At 41.6% G+C, this 20,422-nt stretch overlaps 1 protein-coding gene across 4 annotated transcripts in view; it reads left to right on the top strand.

Annotated features, from left to right (window-relative positions):
* The first annotated feature begins 422 nt into the window (after window positions 1-422).
* Window positions 423-20,422, top strand: part of si:ch211-239f4.1 (EVI5-like protein) — a 25,857-nt gene continuing 5,857 nt past the window's right edge. Inside the window, exons 1-16 of one of the 4 annotated variants that reach the window (XM_027014830.2) lie at window positions 423-648; window positions 9,768-10,159; window positions 11,765-11,954; window positions 12,659-12,883; window positions 13,025-13,099; window positions 13,234-13,359; window positions 13,682-13,825; window positions 14,039-14,128; window positions 14,785-14,882; window positions 14,978-15,038; window positions 15,132-15,185; window positions 15,667-15,699; window positions 16,796-16,936; window positions 19,217-19,333; window positions 19,469-19,609; window positions 19,889-20,047. In XM_027014830.2, the coding sequence (XP_026870631.2) occupies window positions 9,918-10,159; window positions 11,765-11,954; window positions 12,659-12,883; window positions 13,025-13,099; window positions 13,234-13,359; window positions 13,682-13,825; window positions 14,039-14,128; window positions 14,785-14,882; window positions 14,978-15,038; window positions 15,132-15,185; window positions 15,667-15,699; window positions 16,796-16,936; window positions 19,217-19,333; window positions 19,469-19,609; window positions 19,889-20,047 (1,896 nt within the window). In that variant the 5' untranslated portion in view covers window positions 423-648; window positions 9,768-9,917. Of the gene's footprint in view, window positions 649-693; window positions 862-9,767; window positions 10,160-11,159; window positions 11,231-11,764; window positions 11,955-12,658; window positions 12,884-13,024; window positions 13,100-13,233; window positions 13,360-13,681; window positions 13,826-14,038; window positions 14,129-14,784; window positions 14,883-14,977; window positions 15,039-15,131; window positions 15,186-15,666; window positions 15,700-16,795; window positions 16,937-19,216; window positions 19,334-19,468; window positions 19,610-19,888; window positions 20,048-20,422 lie in introns of those variants that run through there. The other 3 variants (XM_027014831.2, XM_027014832.2, XM_027014833.2) reach the window with 3 other exon arrangements.

Here is a 20,422-nt window from a genome sequence, read left to right as displayed (position 1 = left end):
TGGCATCTAAAGTAGCCATCATATAGCGAACTAAAAGAATAAAATGTGCAGCATCTCATGGCATCTCTGCGTCAGCACCTGTCCGACTAAACTCTCTTGGAACGAATGAAAGGGTGGGGGGGGGTCGTTCATCTAATCTAATTTCTAATTTTCAGTGTCTTATTGGTTTCTAACATTGTCAGTCAGTTAGGTTTCATTTACGTTGTGTTTCGCACTCCAATGGTTTTTTTTCTTCTTTTATTTTTAATAAAACAAAGCACACGGACGACAGATTCTATCAGTATTGATACTCAAGTAAATTAAAACTGTCTGTTATTAATGACTACTATGATTTGTCAGTCTGAATTGACATTTACCATCTGGCTCTCATGAACTTGGGCGGGTGTCGTAAAGGCGGTGCATTCGTTCGTAGGCGTCTCCCTAAAGAGCAAACGTTGAGGAAGCTAAGCTGCTTGACAGCTCGCATTTTCCTCGCTTTGACCCACAGCATATTAAGATGGATTTTGCACATTGTAACCTACCATAGAGTCTGTCTTACTATACACAAGAAAGGCTTCTCCATTCCTGTTAGGTTCATGTCCGATCATCATAGAAATGGCAGGAGCCACGCGTCCGTCAGAGCCGCTCTAATAATGGGACTAAATTCAGGTGGGCGCCGCTCGTTCATTTCTTAAATTTCTATTACGTGTTTATTAGCCCATTATTGTTTTCGGCAGTAATTTGAAACACGTAGTTTTTAGTATTACAAAAAAAATAAGCGGGTTAGAGAGATGTGGCCTTGGGAAAAGCGAGATTCCTGCGCATCATTCCGGAGCAGTGGCGGCGGTCTAACCGCTCCATCTCATGCATGTTGTGCTTGAGGTAAATAACGAAGACTGCTGATCGACACCCTTATTCCGCTCTCTTAATAGATACAAAGGTCGGCAACATGACGATATTTTAATGCCACGTGTATATATATATATATATATATATATATATATATATATATATATATATATATATATATATATATCCCGTAAAACAACGAAGGAGGCGTTACACTATTCTTAAAGATATCGGCCTCGATTTCACTACACAATACATATAGCCCTTGGCTAAGCTGAACGCTACTCATGATCGTTTTTGGACGAGCATGTAAACCAAAATACATGCAAACGTTGACAATGGGCCGGGCATCCCCCCTGCAGTGTCTGCCTCTTGTACCTCAAGTAGGCACCAGCGGTGTAGCCAGCACAGGCTTCAAGCCTGTATCCGTAAAAGGGCTACTGCACATTTTGTCTCAGTGCTGATGCTGTTTTGCGCCGTGGCCTTGGAAGTAACACTGGTCTGCTGTGATGTGATTACGCATAATTTTTCAGTCTGGTACAAAATGCGCTTGTCGTGGTTTAAGGTGACTCCAGTGGATGTAAATTACGGTGTCTGTTACGTTGGCTACAGTAATGGCTGCTGAGCTCGGTTTCAGCTACATCTACATCTTTCCATGGGTTGATCATAATTATTTTGCTATTCAGCTGTTGTATTTGAACGGTAATGGATTTCTTTCCGACGATCGAAAAGGGAAACAATACCTCAGGCTAAAACAGCTTCTTTCCCCAATGTGAGTCCTGTTTTGACTTAACATTTAAACGCATTAATTATCCAGGTCCTCGCCTTGTGATTACAAATGAAAGGCAGGGTAATCACTTGTTTTGCCGGTGCAGAGGCCTCTCCTGTTCGAGACAGCAGTGCTAAATGAATAATAGGCTGTGATTATTTCACGTCATCGTGTCTCTCTGAATGGTGTTAGCTGGCTGATAAATGAAATTCCATCAGGTATTTCTGAGAGACATTGTTAATGGCTACGTGGCTTTCAATAAGAGAGGGAGAATCTGATGAAGCAAATGGCATTTTACAATAACATTGCTAGAACGTTCCCTTTCCTAACTGAATGACATAAAGCAATTTAGTGAAAGTGTGGTTTTTGTTTTTTCCCTTGTGACCAGGTGAAGTGATGAGAGGAACACGGAGGTGATGAGCTTACTGGTTCTCCACCAGCTCCATATTTTCCTCTTTGTTACCTCATGTCTTCATGAGGGACACACATTAAGAAAACAGGGTTTATTTTTGCTGTCTTTGTGACATGGAGCGATACCACCATCACCCCACCAAGGGAAAAGAAGGAACTTTTCCACCCCCCGCTTCAAACATACTGCAATTCTCCTGAGGCTTATTTCGCCCTGTGCAAGGCCATTATGGTTTGCAAAACGAATGTTGTATGTGTCCGTTGAAGAAGGAGACGGTTGAGGCTTTGTGAGAAACACAACAAACACTGAACAAACAAAGACGATGTACACAGAGCTGAGGCTAATTACTCATACTGCTTGTTGTACAGTTCAGACTAGTTCGAAAATTCTGATAAAAATGATGGTGTTTAAGGTGATATACTATGCAGACTGGATTAATGAAATGGTTTAATAAATCAGAACGCATCAATAAAAATCTTAAGTTTATGGTCCAAGGTTAGGTAATTTACAGGAATTCCATAATTATAAACACAACGAAGTGTTGGTCTTATGATGGGGTGAAGAGGACTACATTTTAGTCCTTCATTAAAACAGCATGCTGTCCATCTTCTTATCACAGCACATGAGCAGATCCTGTGTGGGGAACGTTCCCTTTTAATATGACCCAGACAGCTGGCACAACTCTCTGGGTAGTAAGCAGAGCTGTTGGGTACTAAGCTGAACTCAAGGTAAACCGATCAGAGACGACATTGTTTCTGGCGGAACAAAGCCCCCCCACCCCCCCATGACACTTGAGCTGGCATACCTGTCACTGCAGGAGCCTCGCTCATGGAGTCCAGCACGAGAGAGACAGGAATTGGTTGCACTGTCCTATGTCTCCAACTGTGAAGCTGTCCCGTTGTATTCTCCCTCTGCCACTGCTCAGGAGAGCAGTGGTTCACATCCTTTCTTCCTCTTTGTTTTGTGTATGTGACACACACACACACACACTACAGTTTGTAGCCTCTGGCCAAGTGCTGCAGCTTCTTTGCCCCTCAAGCGGTGCAAATCTGTGAGCAGTGGCCATGCTGACTCCACCGGGGCCTCTCCAGCCGTCCCCTTCTGACTCCCTCTCATCTTGTCCAACTCCACTTACTTCTCTCATCTCTGCAGTGCTTCTCAAAGCGCTCCTCTCCCTTTCTAACACTGCAAAGTTCTTACTTATATTTTCCACTGTCTGTATGAAGTCTGGCCGCTGCTATTTTTGGTATTTTACTAAGCTGAGTCACACTGGATCTTAACATACCACAGCTGTGCTCCCAGTCAGGGCGGTTGTCTTGTTTTTTTCCCTTATGATCTTGATATAGTTTGTTGACGTTTTTATTTTGCTTTAAGGTTTAGTGTTAATTTCTTGTTAATCTGAAACACTTTAGAGCAACTTTGGCAAATAGTACTATACTTTAGTAATGCGTAATGTAAGTAATACTTGCGTAATCCTACTGCATTTGTAAATACTGCATGTAGGTAGAAGAAGCCTTCATGTCTGCTTCTGCAGTTTTGACCTTTAAATACAGCATGTACATCAAGGTTTTTTTCTGTTTCTACATGTGAGTGCTTCTGCATATGTCAGATACCAATCGTCGTGAGTAGTATTGCTACACCCCCTTCTGAAAATCTTTTCTAGATGAATAGGTAGTGTGTCGTTCCTCTAGATATATCAGGTTGCCCTGTGATGACTCATTTGTCCCTGTGTGATTATACATGGGAAGGGCAGGAACATAATTTAAGAGCCAGGGTGGAGGAATACTTAGAGCACCTTGCCAGTCCTGTGGGAATACCATTGCTTTTTCATGAAGCAGAATGGACGTGGAATTTCGTAGCAGTCTGAGAAGTTTCCCTGGTGTGTCTGGAGCTATCGTGTGATGTTCTCTAGGTGTGCCTTTGTGTACAACAGTTATCACCAAAGTTATTAAGATAGAGGGCAGTGACTTAGGCTGTTTTGGGTCGGACTCGTATGTGTGTGTGTGTGTGTGTGTGTGTGTGTGTGTGTGTGTGTGTGTTTGTGTATGTTCTTTATGGAATGTCATCACCAGGCTTATCCACTGAAGACAGTGGAGGAAGGGTTTTGAGAAACTGATTATGTCTAATCTTAAACTCATCTTGTCTTATTACCAAGTTTTTCTTTTGTTTTCGTCTCTGTGCCAGGAAAATGTGCGCACAAGCTTTATTCTTCATTTGTTGCCGTTATTGTCTCTTCAGAGCTAATGGAGCCCAGATGTTGCCCTTATATGCTGGTCTGAGACCAGTTCACCACTTAAGACACTTAAGAGCAGTTAATGTTTACATAAATCCAGCAGTACAGTGCAAGATTCTTTAAAAGATTTCACATTAAGTAAAGTCCTTATTCAATCACTTGTCCCTCCATCCTATCGATTCATGTATAAGAGAAGTCAGCAAGTATGGCAGGACTCATAGTGTTATGCTTCATACAATTTCTGCTTACTTGATGTGAATTACACTTAGTCCATTTAAAAGTGCAAACATTTTTTTAAAACAACTAGCTGCAGATTGCAGTGTGAGTTTTAACAGTGTGAGGTTTAACAGGTCTGAGAAAGAGTTCAAAGTATGTTCATGTGTTGTTGTTTTTTTTAATATCTTTATTACTAAGTCATATTCGTCATAATGCTAAAAAAACCCTCAGCTCTATTATCAGTGTCTTCGTGAATGTAGCCAGATTTGATACCGCATGCTTGTTTCCATTTTTTGTTCAACACTGGTTGAACAGCAGTTCATAAAAAAGACTTTAGGAATTACAGTGCAAGGTGTAAACCTTAACAGAAGACCATTAAGCAGAAGTGTAATGTTTTAAAATTATGTCCAGTGTTTTTGCACTTAGCAGAATGGCAGACTGAAACAGATAGTGTTCCTGGGAGAAGTGTGGTGTTGTCATACATGTATCTTCTTGCTGTATCTCCTTGTCAACTAAACTCTATAGCTCTTTGGCCAAGAACCTTTGTTTTAAAAGTGCTTTATAAATAAAGTATACTTACTTAACTCACAACTGGGTTCTAAAATTCAAACGAGACATGTGGGTTCATTCCTTTAAAGAAATGCTCCAGTTTCATAGCAGTGCACACCTGTAGGCAGGGCAAATATGTGCACTGCCTTCACAAGCCTTTATTCACACCTTCGCTCAGCCGATCAATGGACTTAACATTTCACACTAATGCTGTCTGTTAAAAACACCTTGCATTGCACAAACTCATCATAGAGGACTCAGTGCAGCTCATTTGCTTGAGATCTGTTTGATTCTCATTTACTCTGAAGCTCTCCTAGATTAACATGGTCAACAAGCAACATATGCTGTTCAGATTGCACAGCTGACCAATTACCCTCTTTGTGTGTGTGTGTGTGTGTGTGTGTGTGTGAGTGTGAGTGTGTGTGTGTGTGTGTGTGAAGGGGAGCTAGAGAGACCTTTAATAGCAAGAGTTTATGTATGTATACACAGTACACAGAAAAAGGAATCTTTTGTTGCAGGTAATGGTGTCATGGAGTGATAAAAATGCTAAATACCTGTAGCATTTTAGGAACCAGAGTAGCAATGCCCAGGAGAAGCTGTGCTCCAGTAGTGACTCATTCAAGAATGAGGTCAGACCCCCGAGTTGTGTGACGTCACTGAAGATCAAATCGATGGACGCAGTAGATTCTTGGAAGTCATTACTTAAGCTTTAAAAGCATCAGCGTTTCGCCATCTGATTGGTTCCTTAGTGCACTTATGCCAGTTACAACCCTGTCTAGGCTGTAAGGCCGTAACAAGGAAAAGTAATGTTGATAACAGCTAGCAGATTGATAATGTTAAAGAAATGTTATGTAGCCAGTAATGTTAAAGGTAATGTTAAAGAAAAAAAAGGAAACACAAATAGTAGTCTTTTTGTGTATTAGTGTAGAATACAGAGCAAATTATTTACAGACAAACAAGCACACTGGTGTAATTGGCTTCTGGAGAGACCTAGGCCAAAACAGCAAACACCACTCACTAATGAAAGTAAATTCACACTAAATAATCCTAAGAAAAAGAAGCATACAGAAAACTACCCTCACTACCTAACACATACAGAGAGGCAAAATCCACACCCAACAAAAATGGCAGCCACTCCATACCAGCAGTATCCAACACTATAGTACCATACACCAAACAATATTGTATAGTGTAAACAACATGTACACTATACAGTATGTACAACAACAACCTATGTAGGAGGGATGAAGCAAAACACAAGGTCCAAATGGGGCAAACAAGGTCATACGCACAAATCACATGAATACTAAACACAAGCCAGAACCAATCTCCACAACAGTCAACCACCCCTTCCTCTCTGCTGTATTAAGGCTCAGGGAGGGGCCTTAATGTAGGAGGGGCCAATGGGCTTGTAGATCTGGAGAGGAACGGAGCAGAGTCAACGACAGAAATGGAGAGGAAGCCTGGCGCTGGATCTGGAGTACACCTGGGGAAAAAAAAAATCAGACACACAGACATAACCCCCCCCCCCCCCAGCCATAAGAGTGGACATGCAAAGTGGAAGTTCCACAATAAACATAGCATAAGGTCAACACCTTGATAAGGTATCTGCCACCACATGTTAAAAACTTGAAAAATGAATGACCAACGCATCAGGTGTTGCTTAGCCTTGCCTATCTTTTTCAGAAACACTAGTGGGTTTTGGCCCGTGAATACAGTGATGGGGTCAGAAATGCCCCCAAGGAATGCTTCAAAGTGCTGCAGGTCAAGAAGGAGAACGCGGGCTTCCTTCTCTGTCGTACTACAGGCCAGTTGATAGTTCAAGAAGTAACAAAGGGGGGTGATCCAGTCCCTGTGCATCCTCTTGAAGGAGGACCACGCTGGCACTGCTGTTACTGAAGTCTAACTAATTTAAAGGGTGGAACGAAGTCAGCTGCTGTCAGGATAAAACCTTTACCGAATCAAAAGCAGTCTGACAGCTCAAACGGTGACCACAGAAAGTTTTATCATGAACAAGTTAGTGAAGGGAGACACAATATCTGAAAAATGTTTACAAAAGCAGCAATGAAACCCGGCCATGACCAGGAAATGTCTGAGATGTCGTTTGTTCTCAAGAGCAGCAAGAGACCTGATAGTTTGTACCTTAGCCTCTAAGGGGCACACACAGCCACCACCTACCAGCTTACCTATGTATGCGATTTTGCGCTTCCCGAATCACATTTCTCTAAATTGAGAACCAAGGAAGTATCCTGCAACTTCTTGAAAACTACTTCCAGCATTCGTTGCATATGTTGTTCCTAGGAGCTTGAGAAAACTACTATGTAATCTAAGTAGGTTTCACACTTTTTCATAATTGTTTTAACACAAATTGAGCTACAAATCTCAATTATAGTATATAACTAACAAAACATAGCATTGACTAACAAAATGGCAAAGTATATGTTGTATTTTTTAAAAATGTTTTGGCTATATCTAACAGAAACTAGACTAAAAGAAACAAAGTATAAATGAAGTCCAAGATATGCAAATAGGGGATGATTTATGTTTTTTATCCTCAGTCACATAATGAGATGCTATATGTTTGCAGTTGGTCAGACTGAATCATTTATCTTATTTTCTGGAAAATGAAATGCTAAGTTTTAAATTAACTTCAAGTTTGTATTTAATGAAAACAGGTCTCCTGATCCTGTGTGGTACTTTTCAAATAAAGATACCCCATGCTGAAGCTGAATATCTCCAGGGAAGGTCGGTTTGGTTTTAGGGTTATGGGGCTTGAATCATTTGGCTGGCAGGGTGTTTTTGAAAGGTACGTTAGCTGAGCTTGTGCTTTTAGGCTTCTCAAAAGATTGAGAGATGCAAAGAGGTACATACACAATGCCATTATTGTTAATACACACACAAACATGCACACACACAGACTGTGCCATCCCCTGACCCCTAGGCTCTTCCCCCATGACAGCCTTGTGACATCCCCTCTCTCCCCCCCCTCTCTCTCTCTCACTCTCTATCTCTCTCTCTCTATCTCCCTCACCCTCCCAATCACTCTTGCTGCTACAATGTTTTATCTCATTACCTTTGAGACAGCTGTGATCATCTGCATTCAAGGCACATTACGTCTCTCTTTACTGGATGGCCCTTGAACAGCTATAAACACTCCCCAAATGGGGAAAGTCTAGAAGATCTGATCTCAGATCATAAAGACAATTATAAAAATTACCACACTATATCAGAGATCATTTGTATTCAGTCCATATTACTCATTTAAGAGTTGTCTTTTGGGAGCCAAAATATAAAATGCACTGTGTTCAAGCTGAGTCACCAACAGTCTTTTGTTGTTGTATTTGGATGACATTCAGAAGCTTGCAGCAATGACCTTAACAGCCTGGTGTGGTATGATGTCATAGAAACTTCTGTGATGGTGCGTGAGAACTTTTAACGCAATTAAGGTAAAAACATCAGCTCAACATCAGAATCTGAAAACTGTTAACAGTAGTTTTCAGTTAATCATTTTCATATGGGAAACTGGACCAAAGCTAGGAAATTTGTGTAGTCTGCATCAAATGTTGATACAAAGCTGGTATCCTCTTTTGGCCTTTATGTTTTTTGTCATAGCTGTAATGTTAGCTGCTCTGTATTCTTATTCTCACCCTTGTGATATTGACTATTTATAACTGGATGCTGTTATGACTTGAAGTGTGCTGTTCGGTTTACAGCTCTGTGTGTGTGTGTGTGTGTGTGTGTGTGTGTTCTCAGTCTGAGGCCATTGAATTCATGTGCTTGTTAATGGTTCTTTTGATTGGGCTGGCTCTGAATACTACCCTTGTCTTTTCTGTGTGTTTTCTCTGTTCAAATGTTTTTTTTTATCTAGGAGGTTTAATTTTTTGAGGTTTTTTTTGTTTATTTACCACAACTGCTCATGTGTGGTGGTATCTCTCTCTCTCTCTCTCTCTCTCTCTCTCTCTCTCTCTCTCTCTCTCTCTCTCTCTCTCTGTATTGTTATCACAAATCATATAGCCTAATTTAACCCCTGCATATTAAGAAAAAAACCCCCTACTTTTTAATAGGTTCTTTTGGGACAGTGAAGTGTTGAATGACCCCAGATTGGAGCAAGCCCTCTCCATGTTAAACAGTCCTTCTTGACAAGACACACAGACTTACATAGCCCTATACATAATGTAGCACTCTGCAGCTGTGTGTGTTTATTTGTGTGTGTGTGTGTGTGTGTGTGTGTGTGTGTGCATCTTTTATGTGTGAGTGAAATGGATGAATTTCAGGCAGACTGATTGCTGGCTCTAATATTGGGGACAGATACCTCATATTAAATAACTTGCTTATAAATTTACAGAATTACTCTCAAAATATTACATTTAGTACACAACACACCAGCACTGTAGCATGATAATCAAATATTATAGGATGTGCATTATATTTACATTATTCCATGTTGTGTAATGTGAAATGAGTTTTCAAAAATATTAAAGTTATTATTACTTATGTAAGTTATTATACAAGTTATTATGCACTTAAAATTATTTCAGGATTTTAATAGTTTATTGTGTATTCAATTGTTCTTCGCTTCAGAAATTTTACTGTGTTTAAACTTCATCCATTATTTTGCTCCAAGATACCTACTACGTGTGTATATATAACTAGCTTAATGGGTGCATAGTTTGGTATGTCCATAGTATGATCCACAGTGTACTCTTTGGTATTGACCTCTCTTCCATTCAGAACTGAAATGTGATGATTCACTTCCTCCACAGATTAAACCGCCCTTGATACTCCCTCTTCACCTCAAAGTGGCGCACTTCTACCTCTGGAATTGGGTGTGTGTAACCTCAATCGTGTCCTCCCCCTCCCAGCCGTCCCGACTTGACCTGTGACCCGGATCCCTTAAGCAGGGTTTCGAGGCCATGTCGAGCCCCAGCAGTAGTCCAGAGAGAGAGGGTGGGCTGATGGGGTCAGTGCGACTGGAGAACCTCTCCTCACCACCTGGCCTGGAAGCTGACCCCTCATCTGTAGGCAGCCCTTTGCTGAGTCCAGACTCCAGTTCCCATGATGCTGCACTTTCTGCAACAGCAGCTTCACCCGCTGACTCTGAGAATCTCAGTCCGGATGAGCTGGAGCTTCTGGCTAAGCTGGAGGAACAGAATAGGTATGTGTGTTGAACATGTACACACACAAACACATGCCCAGACACATAATAGCATAATAAAATAACATAATAGCCCTGTAACTGAAGCACTAAGTCTGCAGTTCCTGGTGCTTCTAATGCCACTGTTAAACCTGCAGACATATACATTGTATATGGCAGAACAGAGATTTCCCTTTTGAAGCCCAGAACATTACAACTGGAGCTCGTTCAGTGAATCCTGATGCTCACTACCATTTTGTTTTGTTGTTTAAGCTTTTTCTAATTCCCAAATCTGTTTAATTTCTCTCTGTTTGCCTTAATTTTTATAAACAGCCATTAAATATTGCTGGATGTCTGCATTTTTGTTTCTGTCATAGGCTACTCCCAAAGTGTCTACTGTTAGCCAGTTTTTATCATAACAGTTAAAATGTGTATCTTATTGCTAAATCGGTAGCTTAGAAATAAACAAAAGATCATTATGTAAGAATAGTAAAAGCTGTAATGGGTTTAAGTGCTGGACCATTGGAGAGAGGTAGTTTTGAGGCTTTAGATTAAGAATAATTAATTTTATGGTGGAAAGAACGTAATCTCTGGAACCAAGTTCAAGCACCAAGTTTGGTCCACAGTGGGAACAGAGCTATTATGGGTGTATATTGCCATGTGTATAAATTATTTTATCATCAGTCTCTGAACTGAAGCTGTTTGCTAACTGGGAACAGAGCTCTGTGTGTGTGTCTGTGTGTGCAGTCGCATGTGTGATGTCATGTAAGTACCAAAGTATACATGAGATAACACCCAAGAGTTTGCATTTGCTTAGAGGACTTCGGCTTCCACCTGATAAAAGCTCACCAGTGGATCCAGTGTGGGTGTGTTTGTGTGTGTGTGTGAAAGAGATAGAGAGAGGGAGAGACAAACAGAAAAAAGGAAGACAGCGGGCATGAGAGAGAGAGAGAGAGAGAGAGAGAGAGAGAGAGAGAGAGAGAGAGAGAGAGAGAGAGAGAGAGAGAGAGAGTGTGTGTGTCTGCTGTGTGGCTGACCCTGTGAGTATAAATAAAGTGAGCTGCAGTTATATTTTCCTTCTTCCTATATTAGGTAATATATAAATGGTTCTCACTATCAACAATTTGCCATTTGGATTTAAGAGTTAATTCACAATCGCATGAGCGTGTTAAACTTAGTGTTTTATCTTCCTCTTATAGTGACCCTGTTTTGATGTTTTCACTGTAAACAATGTTATGCAGTGTGCAACCACTATGCATAGAATGAGCAGATTGGACATTCTACGTAGTCCACAGGTGTAGGGCTCTCCAGGCAGAAGTCTGGGGTCATTTTAGATAAACTGAAATAGGAAAAATGGCCTAGGATGATTTCTGACAGTGTTCAGACAGATATATATTGAATGGCAAAAATAATTAACAAAGGCTTTTCCTGTGGTTTAGGGAACACACGCATAAATGCATTATTGTTAGAACCTTACAAGCCATAAGACAGTTGCATACATCTTCAGAGTCAGTGTTAGTGGCACATTTTGACGCACCAGCTTCAGAAATCAGCGGAGAACACCATGATAAACTGACTGCGCTAAGAGTCCCGCTAATCTGTGTCTGTTTCCCGGCATGCGTCCAGACTCCTGGAGGCCGATTCCAAATCCATGCGTTCCATGAGTGGCTCTCGACGGAACAGTGGCTCTTCACTGGTGTCCAGCTCATCGGCCTCTTCCAACCTCTCACACCTTGAGGAGGACACATGGATCCTGTGGGGACGCGTCGTCAACGAGTGGGACGAGTGGAGGCGCAAGAAGGACAAGCTACTGAAGGTGAGGGGGCGGAGCTCCAGCGCTTCCAGCTGCAGGTGTGGCCTTAGCCTGGTTCTGGACCAAGGTGAGGGGGCGGAGCTCCAGTTCTTCCAGCTTAGCCTGGTTCTGGAATAAGCTTCCCCTTTAACTTGGACTCTACAATGACAAAATAAAGGTGAATTGGACTAACTGGGTAAAAATGTTCCCAGATTTTCAGGACATACAATTTTGATAAAATATGGAAAAGTACTTTTATAAATGTTTTGGCTGTTTTGCCAAAATTAAGTAATTAGGTATGGATGAAAATACCTGGCCTCCGTTGGACTTCATTCATTCTTTAACAACTTTAACATCTGTAAATACTCCACAGATCTTTAAAACTTCACAGATGCTAAAGTTTTTAAGAATGAATGAAGTCTAATGAAGTGGTGCCAGTTACAGTGAAGTTACTGAACCCCAATTCAGTGTTGCCCACTAGCATTCTAGTCATGTTAGCTCGGACTGGTCCTTCTAATAAGTATATTATTACATGCATACTTTAAAGTTACACCAATGCCAAAGTTCATACCAGTTTACCCCAATAAACAGCAACATTTGACTTTTCAAGCATGTTTTAGAAGACATACTGTTAAAAAGAAGCCGTGGCTTATATGTGCCTGGTTTGGAAACCTTTAGAATATCCTGGACCTTTGTTCTGTCCCTCCCTCGCTAACCCCCCACCCCAGGAACTGATTAGGAAAGGCATCCCGCATCACTTCCGGGCAATCGTGTGGCAGCTACTAGGCAATGCCACGGACATGCCGGTGAAGAACCAGTACTCGGAGCTGCTGAAGATGTCGTCACCCTGCGAGAAGCTCATCCGTAGGGACATTGCCCGCACCTACCCCGAGCATGACTTCTTCAAGGGCCAGGATAGCCTGGGTCAGGAGGTCCTCTTCAACGTCATGAAGGTGAGAGAGAAAGAGAGAGGCAGAGAAGAGACACAAATGGGAAGGTCATTTAAATAGTCCAAGTAATTAGACTAGCCTCAGTTGTGAAATACAGAAGAAATACAAAAAATATATAACTGATATTGCATTTCTGTGTCACAGGCGTACTCCCTGGTGGATCGTGAGGTTGGATACTGTCAAGGTAGTGCCTTCATCGTTGGACTGCTTCTTATGCAGGTATATCCAAACATGGCCTGTACTAGTGTCTCGAGGTAATCCGGATACTGCCTGATAAACCAGACCACAGTAATGTTTACTTTGAATTTCTCCATCTTTTGTGTGTGTGTGTGTGTGTGTGTGTGTGTGTGTAGATGCCAGAGGAGGAAGCATTCTGTGTGTTTGTCCGGCTGATGCAGGAGTATAGGCTCAGAGAGCTTTTCAAACCTAGCATGGCAGAGTTGGGCCTCTGCATATACCAGTTTGAATACCTGCTCCAGGTAACAGTTCTAATATTTGCTCCAGTTTCAGTTAACAGACACGCACTACTGCAAATGAAGCAAACATGACAGGGATATGAATTTGGACACTGGCGTTAAACAAACGCGTGTCCAAACCTTTTTACCCCAGCAATAGTAATAAAGGGGGGGGTACAGTACTTATGCTGTCCTTGTAGATTTGTTTCATAAGAATGCAATTTTGTCCACCAGGTGGCAGCAGATATTCAGTGCAGCTGAGCAACAGCCACCCTGTTAAACATATTTCCCTTTTATTTCTCTCTGTGTTCTCATCTTTCTGCTTCCCCGCCCCTCCGTGATCCAGGAGCAGTTGCCAGAGTTGAATGTGCATTTCCGCTCACAGAGTTTCCACACCTCCATGTATGCTTCCTCGTGGTTCCTCACACTCTTCCTCACATTCCTGCCCCTGCCAACTGCCACACGCATCTTTGATATCTTCATGTATGAGGTACAGTGTGTGTGTGTGGGGGGGGGTACATGAGAGAAAGAGACAGAGAGTTCTGGGCTCTACATCTTACTGCAAAAATGAAAGTCCCTTAGGGTGTTTTTGCTTGTGCAGGAGTACAAATAGTTCGTGGTTACTTGGATGTGCGTGTGGATGGAAGTGAGTGTGTATGCTTGCAAATATTCAAACTCAGAGGTGAACGTATTATATTCTCAGGGCCTGGAGATTATATTCCGAGTTGGAATAGCCATCTTGCAGTACAACCAGACAGACCTCATACAGCTAGACATGGAAGGCATGTCGCAGGTCAGAGAAAAAAATATCCCTCTGTCTGTCACTCTGTCTCTTTTATATCCCTCTGTCTGTCACTCTGTCTCTCCCTCTTTCTTTCTCTTTCTCTCTCTCACATAGACACACACACACAGACACTCCCTCTTTAGGTGCTCAAGTTGTTTTTAGAACACTTGCCACATTGTCACTATAATTCAGTAGGCAGTAGTGCATGTCTGTGTTTTCATGTGATTACAACAGCTGAGCTAGAATAGTCCAAAGGATTATATAATTTCCCATCCTTTATGTAAACCCATAAAAATGATAAATGATCAGGATCTTACATGTGTAGGTTATTGTCATGCTCTTTTTAAACATAATTATGACCCTTTTCATATTTGAAAACATATTTTTCATGTGCACTATTTCATAATTTTTTATCTTTCTATTTGACACTATAAAGGTCTTACTTATAAAACACATTATAAGGTGTTTATAATGAACCATAATGTATTTTAAGGGGCTGTTATAATTTTAGCATAAAATGTACCTGATAATTCTATACCACACATTAACTTTCTTAATAATTCTGAATATGGGGATATGTGGTTCTTATAAAGTCTTTACAGACTGTTTGCATATGGGTAGTTTTTGGCGTATTATTACTGTATTATCGCTTTGTTATCTCACAGCACTTCCAGAAGGTTATCCCTCACCAGTTTGACAGCTGCCCAGATAAACTCATCCTCCGAGCCTATCAGGTTAAATACAACCCCAAGAAGATGAAAAAGTGAGTGCTCTGAGAAAGGTCGAAGGAAAACCAGTGCTGCAGCTACAGGCGACAAACCATCTGCATTTACTAAGCATAGTAATCTTCCCATGCAGATTGGAGAAAGAGTACACCACAATCAAGAACAAGGAGATGGAGGAACAGATCGAAATTAAGGTGTGTTGTTTGTCAACTGGAATGAAAGTGAAAAAAAACGCAAAATGGAGGACAAACACGAATGTGCCGCCTTCTCTCCTCTCTGTGAAATAGAGGCTACGCACAGAGAACCGCCTGCTGAAGCAGAGGATCGATACCCTGGAGAAGGTGAGTGTGATCGCTTCTTATGAGCTGTGACCAGTGAATTAGGTTAGTAAGTAGAATAGCGTGTGTGGGTGCGTGGGTGGGTGGAGGTAGGTGGATGTTTTGTGGGTAGACTCAGCTGTTTTGTTTTTCTTTCCTTCAAATATAAGAATTGTGACTCCTTATATTTACATATCTATTCTCTGCTTTTATCTGTTGTAGTTTATCATTTTTTCCCCTGCTTCTTATCCTTTTATGCCTCTGTGTGTGTGTGTGTGTGTGTGTGTGTGTGTGTGCGCTCTGTTTTTCTTTTGTCTTAATATGCAATTTGTTTTCTTCTTGCCCGCTCTCCACGTGTGATGACCTGTGTCTCTCTCCACGTGTGACGACCTGTCTCTCTCTCCACGTGTGACGACCTGTCTCTCTCTCCACGTGTGACGACCTGTCTCTCTCTTCTGCCGGTCCTGCTTTTTCCTTTTTCTCGTCCACTCTTGTGTTGTTATAGGAGAGTGCTGCACTGGCAGACAGGTTGATCCAGGTAAAGTAATGACAATGATAAACCAAGCCCGTGTCTGAAATTGCGTACTTTCATATACTACACTTTGCCATTCTAGTATGACTAAGCAGTTCGTATGCCCACCCTGCAAAAAAACCCCATAATCTAGTATACTTAAAAGACCCTGAATAATATTGATAAAAGTCTTGTGTGCTGTAGAGGACAATTGTCATACTATTTATAGTCAGTCATGCGGTATGGAAAGGAAGAGGTGGGGCTAACGGTGGCTGAAAAAAAATAGCAAGTACATTTAGCTCCAGATGCATCTAATAATTAGAAATATAAGAAAACATTCACTGGTTACTTTAACCAGTGAAGTATCTGTTATATGTGTTTGTCATATCCATGAAAACATTTCAGTAGTATGGAAATTAACCACATATTTCATAGTTCAGATATCGGGGAGAAATATATAGTCTGAAAACCAGAGAATAGTACACAATTTCAGACAGCACATAGCAGCTCACTAATCCCTCCTTCCCCTTCTCTCATAACTAATCCCTCTTTCCCCTTCTCTCATAACTCATGTCCTCTCTCTTCATCCCTTCATCTATAGGCTCTAAGATCTATTACCGATTCCCGTCTTGCATTGTCTCTCACCTCATGGCTCCTGAGAACTGGCACAGTGCATGAGATAATGTGCATTTGCTTTTGTTGGTTTGCCCTGATCGGCTCCATTGTTTCTGCGCACCGGGGCACAGGTGTTGTTTGTGGCTGGAATGACGGCAGACAAGTGTCTTGCAATGGTTAATTTAAACCCAGCATTTTATGCAAGTGCAAATTTCACAGGGCTTGCATGTGGAGGTGCTGGTGTGCATCAAAGTTTCATCCTAGGTCCACTAATGTTTTTTTTGTTGTTGTTGTTGTTTTTTTTTAAGGTTTATTGTACTGTTGCTCATACTGTTTCCTGGCTGTAAATTAATAAATGGACTATATGCTCAACTTAATTTAAGGACTTAACACTTGGATATATAGGCTGTAAGGTCCCTGTGCATGCAACCCCTATGTTGTGCTTCTCTAAGGGTCAAAAATAAACAAAAGGAAGATGCAAAGGAACCCTCTTATCCTCCAATCGCAGGGTCAGGTGACACGGGCACAGGAAGCAGAGGAGAACTATGTCATCAAACGGGAGCTAGCGGTGGTGCGACAACAATGCACGACAGCCAGTGAGAGCCTGGAGAAAGCGCAGGACACTATACGGGAACTGCAACAACACACGGTAAGACTGATCAGAGGTGCGTGGCTTTGAGGGTGGTAGAGAGATCTTTGGCTCTAAGCTTTCGCTTATGTTAATAAACATATCTTGGCCACATGGCAAGTACAGTTTCCTTTAATAGTGTTCTTTGAAGTCTTGCGTAGGTATACGTGATCAAATAATAATGTAATGTTGTGACTAAAGTATAATGACGTTTTTAAAGAACAGGGACTAAGTGATTAAGAGAATGCGCTGACTAGGGAAAGCATTAGCTGGGTCATTTGCATGGGCGTGTTCATGAAATCACACTCTAGGCTGGACCTAACATGGAGCTCTGGAATGTAGGACACCACTCAAAGGGATCGTGAAGTTGACCTCAAAGTTCTGGGTCAATGCACAGGTTGATTTCCATACGGTGCAGTGGGCATTCATTGGATGTGCCATTAACCGCTTCATAGCTTCTTAGCTTATTTGTCAGTTTGTCAGCACGTTTTAGCACTTTATGAGCTGGGGAACTTCACTCACTGTACAGGCGTGAGAGAAGTATGTGATGGGATGCGGGTGTGTGAGTGTGTGTGTGGGTGGGGGTGAAGGAGAGAAAGGAAAAAATAAAGAAATGGTGCACGATGTGTATCACCATCAGTGACATTCTCAGCATTTGGCTATTGCATGTGTTATGCTGCACATTTAAATGTCAACCCTCGTCCATCAGCATCCCAGGTGCAGTAAGGAAGACAACGTAGAGAACCCACCACCTGGAGCTCAGTGATCAGACTCATCAGTTGTTTTGGCTCTTTTTATTTTTTGTTCATAAATCAATGCTCTATAATGTTCTTGGCTGAGTTAACTGACCCATTAAAAAACACACAATAAAGTTTTGTGTATGTGTACATATCTGTAAAATGTTAATTAATAAATAGGCTTCTGCACACATATATTTGATCCTAAATCATTTCATTGTGGGTTTTCAGTCTGAGCAAAGGGGTCACAGTGGTTGGAATGAAATGACATGTGTATAGTTGTGAGAATTTAATCTTGTGATACCCCAATACTGAGTCAAGCCTTCTAAAGAACCTTAACTGCAGATAATGAATATAAACTTTCATTGATGTCTCATACTTGGAGGTGGGGGTTTATCTGACAGCATGTTACTCTTTCAAGTGGAGTGTTCAGTTCAGTGACACTACTGTACAGCAGACTAATAGACATTGTAATGACAGGCAGGCCTACACAACTAGAGAGGCACTGTGTGTGTGTGTGTGTGTGTGTGTGTGTGTGTGTGTGTGAGAGAGAAAGAGAGAGAGAGAGAGAGAGAGAGAGAGAGAGAGAGAAAAGATGACTGAAATTAGGATGGTGAGGTGAGTGGAAAAGATGGAGGGAGGTAAAGAGAGAAGTCAAGGTCCGTGAGAACGCGACGCTTGAGCGAGGCCGCAACTTTCCCACTAGGCCACAGCCTTACAGCATGCGCGCACACTGCTAGCACGAACACCCACCGCACATAAGGCGAGCACAGGGGGAGGAGGGAGGTGAATATGGCTCCTCAGGTCTGACTTCCCAAAAATGACATACAGAATGAAGATGATAGTGAGGCGGTTGCTAGTATCACTTTGAACACTACTAAAAAGCTGCGACGGCTTTCGTGCGGCGATGCTTTTGGGAAATGGGCTTTCGGTCTAATGGGTCTTAACTTGTTGTTTTTCGATCACGGCAGAATTTCCCAAAAATGTCTTGTAAGATTGTCTCAGCTCTCAGAGAGTGTTGAAGTAGTAGCAAGTTTACTGTCTTAGCATCTGATAGGTTCATGTTTCACAGAAATGACACTTTTTTTCCCATTTACAGAGACCTAGCTTCGAGAAAAATATATCTTAATAAAGTTTTAAGTTTCTGAACTGATGGCCTACATGTCTTCTATCCATGAGCTAAACATTCCTAAAACATGTAAGTTTTACATTTTGTAGAAGTTTAATGTTGGTATGATTAATAGTTTTATTTTCTTCTCAGAAAAGAAATAATGATACAAACATTGCTATCTGTGTGGTTATTTACATATATTACTGTAATTAAAAGCCAGTTCTCTGCTCTTAGTGTGTCAACCTCTCGCTGTCTCTGTCCCTGTCTGTCTCTCTCTCTCTCTCTCTCTCTCTCTGTCTGTCTGTCTGTCTCTCTCTCTCTCTCGCTCTCTCTCTCTGTCTGTCTGGCTGGCTGTCTCTCTCTCTCTCTCTCTCTCTCTCTCTCTCTGTCTCTCTGTCTGTCTGGCTGTCTCTCTCTGTCTCTCTCTCTGTCTCTCTCTCTCTCTCTCTCTAGTACACAGAACATTTTGTGAATGGGCTGCAGACTCAGTTGGAACAGTCTCACCTTCAGGAGGCTGAGCTGCTTGGTGCGTTGAAGGAGATGCAGGACAAAGTGCTGGACCTGGAGAAGGTGAAGATACACCTGTGTGTGTGTGTGTGTTTACGTGATCACACACACCCAGTATCTGTTTGTTAACATGTACTGATGTGTGTGTGTGTGTGTGTGTGTGTGTGTGTGTGTGTGTGTCTGTGTTGGTGCATTTAGAGGAGCAGCTCCCTGCCTGATGAGACTAATGTGGCCCAGCTTCAGGAAGAGCTGAAGCTGGTCAAGCTACGTGAGCTGGAGACCCTGCACTCCTTCAGGGAGCTCCAGGACACAGTCACTGAGCTCAACCAGCGCTGGCAGGTAACACCACACAGGGGGCTTTCATTGTACCTTCTACCATGTACAACACTCTTATGCATCTTAATGTTTTTGCAAAAAACAAATACTATATGCTCCCTCAAAGACAAATAGTTAGGCAAACACTATATAATTCCATACAGATTTATATTTTACATAAGGAAGTCCAACATCCATTGATGAATAAATATTTCTAAAATGTATCCATTATTAAAATGTATTGCAGCAATACACATATATTGTACTTAGTTCTCTCTCTTTATCTCTTTCTCTGTCTCTTAGCACCACACGTCACGTGGAGGAGGGCATTGGAAAGAATCCCCAAAGAAAAATGCTCTGAATGAGCTGCAGGATAAACTAATGACCATCAGGCTACGGGAGGCTCAAACCCAGGCAGAGCTCAAAGAGGTCAAACTGAAAAACCTGCAGCTGGACAGCCAGGTTAGAGACACACTCTCACACACACACACACACACACACACACACACACACACACACACACACACACACACACACACACACACACACACACACACACACACACACATAAATAAATAAATAAAAAAATTTAAAATAGTTAAAAAAACTAAACTAAACAAATCAAACAAACACACATATATCTACATACAACCCACTGATGAGTCTTTTTCAGTCAGTGAAGACTTCAGAGCAAACCCGTATCTCATTTATGCTCTATTCCTGATATGGCAACAAAAATGCATATTTTTACACAATAAAAAGTAATTATTGCTTGTCCTTGTTAGCTTTTAAATTTTTAACTATTTAAATTCTTTTTACATGCATGTCTTATGTACT

The sequence above is a fragment of the Electrophorus electricus genome, chromosome 16 (genome assembly GCF_013358815.1).
Source record: "Electrophorus electricus isolate fEleEle1 chromosome 16, fEleEle1.pri, whole genome shotgun sequence".
Lineage (NCBI taxonomy): Eukaryota > Metazoa > Chordata > Actinopteri > Gymnotiformes > Gymnotidae > Electrophorus > Electrophorus electricus.
This window is presented reverse-complemented; position numbering and strand designations above follow the sequence as displayed.